The sequence below is a fragment of the Chelon labrosus genome (assembly GCF_963514085.1).
Source record: "Chelon labrosus genome assembly, chromosome: 5".
Classification (NCBI taxonomy): domain Eukaryota; kingdom Metazoa; phylum Chordata; class Actinopteri; order Mugiliformes; family Mugilidae; genus Chelon; species Chelon labrosus.
Genome location: NC_140341.1, coordinates 10,332,255 through 10,337,997, shown reverse-complemented (window position 1 = coordinate 10,337,997; position 5,743 = coordinate 10,332,255). Strand labels below are relative to the sequence as shown.

The window sequence follows — 5,743 nt, the reverse complement described above, 5'->3', positions numbered from 1 at the left end:
ATGACCTCAATGAATCAACTTTTCAAACATTTTGTTGATCATTTCTGTCTTTTAGTTAACGTTGTGAACTCTCTTTCCACCGCTGGGTGCCGGGGTGCAGAGGGAGGTCGAGTTCAGCACGATACTGTGAGGTAGAAGCAAATATATCTTTACTTTTTAAGTTGTTTTTTTCGTTAAACTTACAGGTGTACCGCAGGAGTGAGAGCACATTTCCATTTGGAGGGAAAACCATTGACGGATGGCCGCCCGCCATTCATTCTGCGCAAGATCTCGCGATAGTTCGGCCAGTGTGGTTACCGGGGGAACGCGAGATTGGAAAGTTGTCTCCTTTTCTTTCCTCCACAGGAAATGAACGGAACCGGAGTTGTAGCGATACACTTGGGCTTCACTGACAACTAAACATGCGTGCACCGGCGTCTCATTTAAAGGAACTGTAATGTCGAGTCGCATCAACGCGTCTGACTCCGTCGTTCGCTCTCTATAAGGTCGGTCCGCTAGTTAGCCTGTTAGCTTGCTAAAGCGATCGTAGCTAACACTTGCAGCTTTTAGCTAGCGTTCAGCGCCTGCTTTACCAACTCTGTCATCCGTAGCTCTGCTTCCCTGCACAGTAGGATGATTTAATGCAATGTCTGCTGAGTATATAGTGAGTTTATGCCGCTGTGTTTTCAGCAGAGGAGATAAATTATGTGATGGTGTAGCCGGGGTCAATAAGGGTTCACGTTTGTTTTTCGCCTGTGGGCTAAAGTATTGACAGTTCGCGCTAAAATTCAATAACATTGCTTGGTGTGTTTTTAAATCTAGGCCGACTGACAACAAGCTACTGTTTTAGTATTGTTTTCTATCAAACGATCACTTCATTTTGCAGTAATCTTAACCTCTCTTTGGATGTGTAGGAGTGTCGTGCTGTTCATTGATGTTGTAGTTTGTATGTATACACCCACAGGGTTTTGCTGTGTCATTTTATTTATTTATCTTTTATTTCTACACAGGTACGTTTGACAAGGAACATTTAGTCAACAAAATGCCATCGCCGCAAGTCCTCCAACCGGTTCTCAAGATGAAAGTGGACGAGCTGTTTCTCAACTGGCTGAGTGATCCAGCAACCCAGTCACTGCTCAAAGATTACCTCGACCTAATCAAAAGTGGGCAGCGTATTGACATGGGCAGCGGGGACGCCCAGGACAAAAGGTCACTGGGCTTCAACGAGAACAACAATGTGGCATCCCAGAGGAACCTGGCGGAGAAAAGGCCCGCTCATCTCGGTACTCCCTCCGGCTCTGCCACCAGCACCCTGCCCTCACGCAGTAGTGGTAACACCAGGGTGACGGGACCCAACGGCAGAGTACTTCGGCGGTCTGTCAGCACAAAGAAGGTAAATGATTTATTCAAATTAAAAGCTGGAGCAGTGTCAGATGTTGGTAACTGTGACTTGCAGGTTTAGACAAGGTGTAGGAGTTTCTCATACATCATGCCACAAGGCTTTGATCTAAGGTTAATTGAGTTATTTTTCAAAAACAAGGTGTGTCCTGGAGTTCTGGTATTCTTCCTGGTGTTGCCTGAGGTAGTCTTTACATAAGAGTGTGTTGCAAAATCAGTCTCATGATTTCACATCACATGCTTTTAAAGCGTTATATTGCATTTTAGTGCGCTGTTTGCTTTAAAGATCTGCCCGAAGGTCTCTGAGCCCAGTACCTTTAACATTTAAACTGGTGACAAGACAATGCTCCACGGTTCACAAAATTTATAATGAGGACCCTTTTTCTACATTACATGAAAGTAAGTTTGGCATTTCAGTGTCCTGGCCACCGTATCGGTCCAGTGCACTTTTCTGCACACAAGATCACCTGTTTATCTTTGCAGTGAGATTTAGTCCGATAGAGGAGCCTGGAATGAAGTTATTATTTGCAAAGCTAAGTTAATAATCTCTTTTGATTTACAGGCTTAGCTCACCCAGATAAGGACGTAACACGGTTGCAGAAAGGACATATCTGAGCACTGTTTATTTTTGTGTCTTAAGATTGCACAATGTAAACTTACATCCGCACACACAATGCTGCAAACGCACAGTATGTTGAAATGATCTGTTGCTGCAATTGCTTTGCTTTCTGAGTTACGCCATTGTGGATGTATAGGCTTACTGTCACACTTTTGAGGTTTATTGGAAAATCTTTCTAGAACAGATATCATGTTTTTTTGGACAGGTTAGATAGATAGATAGATCGATAGATAGATACTTTATTAATCCCGAGGGAAATTCAAGCATCCAGTAGCAGTAACATACATTGAACATAAAATACAAAAGCTATATAAAAAATAGAAAGTGACTAGAAATAAAATGTTTATACAACTATAAACTATGTTAAAAATATAAAGTGACCTGTTAGAAATATAAATATAAAGTGACCTGTTAGAAATACAGTCATGGACGAAAGTATTGGCACCCCTGGAACTTTTCCAGAAAATGCACCATTTCTCCCAGAAAAAGTGTTGAAATTACAAATGTTTTGGTATACACGTTTATTTCCTTTAAGTGCATTGGGACAACACAAAAAAGCAGAAGAAAAAAGCCAAATTTGACATAATTTTACACAAAACTCAAAAATTGACTGGACAAAATCATTGGCACCCTCAACTTAATATTTGGTTGCACACCCTTTGGACAAAATAACTGAAACCAATCGCTTCCTATAACCATCAACAAGTTTCTTACACCTCTCAACTGGAATTTTGGACCACTCTTCTTTTGCAAACTGTTCCAGGTCTCTCAGATTTGAAGGGTGCCTTCTCGCAACAGCAATTTTTAGATCTTTCCATAGGTGTTCTATGGGATTTAGATCCGGACTCATCGTCCATGACTGTATAAAGTGACCAGTAAAAGTAGAAGGTTTTTTTTTTTTATAAATATGAGAGCTACAAATGGGAAAAAATGAATGAAAATCACAGTCACCAGATGTAGCAGAGGTAGACAGACATGGTAATGACAGAGTGTCCAGTAAGTAGGTGCAAAAACGTATGTCCATTGTCTATTGTGTCTCCTGCCATCACTGAGAGCTGTTGTACAGCCTGACGGCCAGGGGGACGAAAGAGTTCTTCAGTCTGTTGGTGGAGCAGGATTGAGACAGCAGCCTGCCACTGAACACACTCCTCTGCCTGATGAAGGTGTTGTGCAGAGGGTGGTGAGCGTTGTCCAGTATGGACAGCAGTTTGTCCAGGGTCCTTCTCTCTGCCACTGTCACCAGAGAGTCCAGCTCTGTGCCCAGGTTAAATGAAAAGGTGTAAAACACAACTCCTCTTAAATTTTATTTTTTATGCTTCCTTGTATTATCACACAAGTGGAACGTGCACCAGCAGCATAGCTCCTGTAGTAGCCTATTTACCACATATGTCTTTATTTTCACTGGCTGGCCACAAGGGGTTGCTGAGTAGCTTAGGGCATCAAAGGCTTTGAGATACTCTTCAATCTGGGCTGTCATAGTAAGGCCTCCGTGTCTGTAGGCATATGTACTCATTGTTAGTCAAATACTTTCCCAGTGTTCAGGCCTCGCCCACGAATTAGTGTGGTATGAGAGGTGGGAGTGTCTGAACCTAGCCTATCCCTGGCATTCTCCTTTTAGCACGCGTGTTTAAATCTTATTATCCTGCTGTGACTAAGGGCCTCTGGAGGTAAAGAGCATTCAGCTTTTGCACAGTTTTAGTCGTGGAAGGAGCGTAGCCGCGCAAAACAAAACAATTAAAATGCTCCAAATGTTTTGTGTGTCCGCTCAAGGACTCACACTCTTGTCAAGACGAGTAGGGGAGTGTGAAAGCCTGCGCCAGTGGAAGACTGTGGACATCGGTGAGTGCGATGACAGTGAGACAGCCAGACAGCTGGGGGCACGTGCTCCTCAAGACTCTGGCCTCTACATGTAGTTGACATGCTAAAGATGGGCATGAGGGGACGTCCAAGGAGTCTCTAATGTGACATCTGTTCTCCTTCTGACTCGGACGCCAGGCCAGGAAAGCAAGGCTGAATGTTAGACTCAGAACAAGAAATATCCTTTTATATCCAAATGAGGAAGATGCTTATTATCATTATTGTGTTATGCATGTAGCCACAATTAAGTCTCCATTTGCAACCTATCACCTGGCTGTCCAATTTTTATTTTTTTTTTATAAACCAGGTCTATTAATGTTTTAATCTGCTAAAAAAAACCATGAAATATAGACTGATTAAATTGTCCATATTTCTTTTGCCCCAATAATAAGACAAAGTTTAAATGCCCATTCCAGTTTTAGAGGTCAAGCTACAAACGTGGTCTCTAACCAAAGCCTTTTGTGAGCTGATTACAAATAACTCACAGTTAAAATAGCCTGACCACCGGAGGAAGAAGCGTTGGTTGCAGATTGAGGTTTTCCAACTGGAGTCATCATTTGGCTTTGAAACTATACCTAGACCTTTCTCATTAACTCTTACTGTGTAATGGAACAATAACGTGGTTGACAGATGGATGTTTTTTTTCCATCTTGTCTCTTATTCGTTGGCCCCCAGGGACCTTTGACCCTAAATGCCCTCTCACCCCCAGATTAATATAAAGCCAGTGCTAGGCAGTTTCTGTGTTCTGCTGTGACGTGTCGAGACATGTGGCCCCTCGGTGTCACTCAATATTAAAGGGATTTTGACGTCGCATAAATGTAATACTTCTATTTTAAGACAACAAAATGAATTCCTGAATACAGATGCATTCTTCAAAGGATTACGCAAAAATTCAATTTATGTCCCACTGATGCGGCGTGGAACAGCTGGTCTGACTTTGACATCAGACACTGATATAGATAGCCTTGGTTCCCTTGTGTTGGCATTAGATACCCAGAACTCTGCCAGTGAGATGAGGTGTGGCAGCACATGCATCCTTCCTGTGATTTACTTTGAAACGGCTCCTATTAGATGCCCCCCATTGTCGGGATATGCGGTCGCAGGTCTTTTATTTACACTATGTACAGTAAATATCAGCCCTCCGCGAATGCTTGGCTTTCAGATCCGATGTGTGACTCGACACGTTAAAAAAACGGCCCCCGTGCACGAGTGCAATAGGTCACACACACACACACACATACACGCACGCAACAGTTTGAAATACAGAGCAGTAACACTGAGTTATCTTTGAGCGTGTGCTTTCCTCTGTCCTCTGCATCTGCATTTAGGATCACAGATTTCCCAAGATGTCTTTTTATAACATGCTTGGTCGGGGCTCAGCAACATAGAAGCTATTTGAAGCAGGGGGTCCGGGGTCACGTTATCAGTTGCCTGACCTGTCAGAGAGAACCTGGTGTTAAACTGTTTCCCGCAACTGCTTTTATTTTGGAGTCTTAGTCACTTGTGGGTCTACAGTGTAGCTACTATTGCAAACTGTGGTTTTCAGCTTGGACGTGATCTGTGTTTTCATTTTGGAGGCCGTGGCTTGTAGTACTATTGAAATGTGTCGTAGCAACACATGTATGCACCTATTATTATGTTGAGAAGCCAGTTTTAGTCAGTGGGCTAGTCTAAATAATTGACTTTTTTGTGTTTAATTCAATTTAATTTAACAGCGCCCCAAACTACATCCTTCAAAAGTATCATTTACTTAAATTACCACCTTAAAATTATACCAGGACTGTTAATTTTGAATGTATTTGCAAGTGGCAAGTGAGCGTAAATGTTAATTTCTACATTCTTGTTTCGTCATTACTCTCAGTTTGCGTTTTGTTTTTGCAGCGTTATTCC

At 42.4% G+C, this 5,743-nt stretch overlaps 1 protein-coding gene across 3 annotated transcripts in view; it reads left to right on the top strand.

Annotated features, from left to right (window-relative positions):
- The first annotated feature begins 205 nt into the window (after nucleotides 1–205).
- Nucleotides 206–5,743, top strand: part of ppp2r3b (protein phosphatase 2, regulatory subunit B'', beta) — a 23,483-nt gene continuing 17,945 nt past the window's right edge. Inside the window, exons 1-2 of one of the 3 annotated variants that reach the window (XM_084545102.1) lie at nucleotides 206–485; nucleotides 990–1,372. In XM_084545102.1, coding sequence (XP_084401228.1) covers nucleotides 1,022–1,372 — 351 coding nt within the window. In that variant the 5' untranslated portion in view covers nucleotides 206–485; nucleotides 990–1,021. Of the gene's footprint in view, nucleotides 486–989; nucleotides 1,373–1,607; nucleotides 1,777–5,743 lie in introns of those variants that run through there. The other 2 variants (XM_084545101.1, XM_084545104.1) reach the window with 2 other exon arrangements.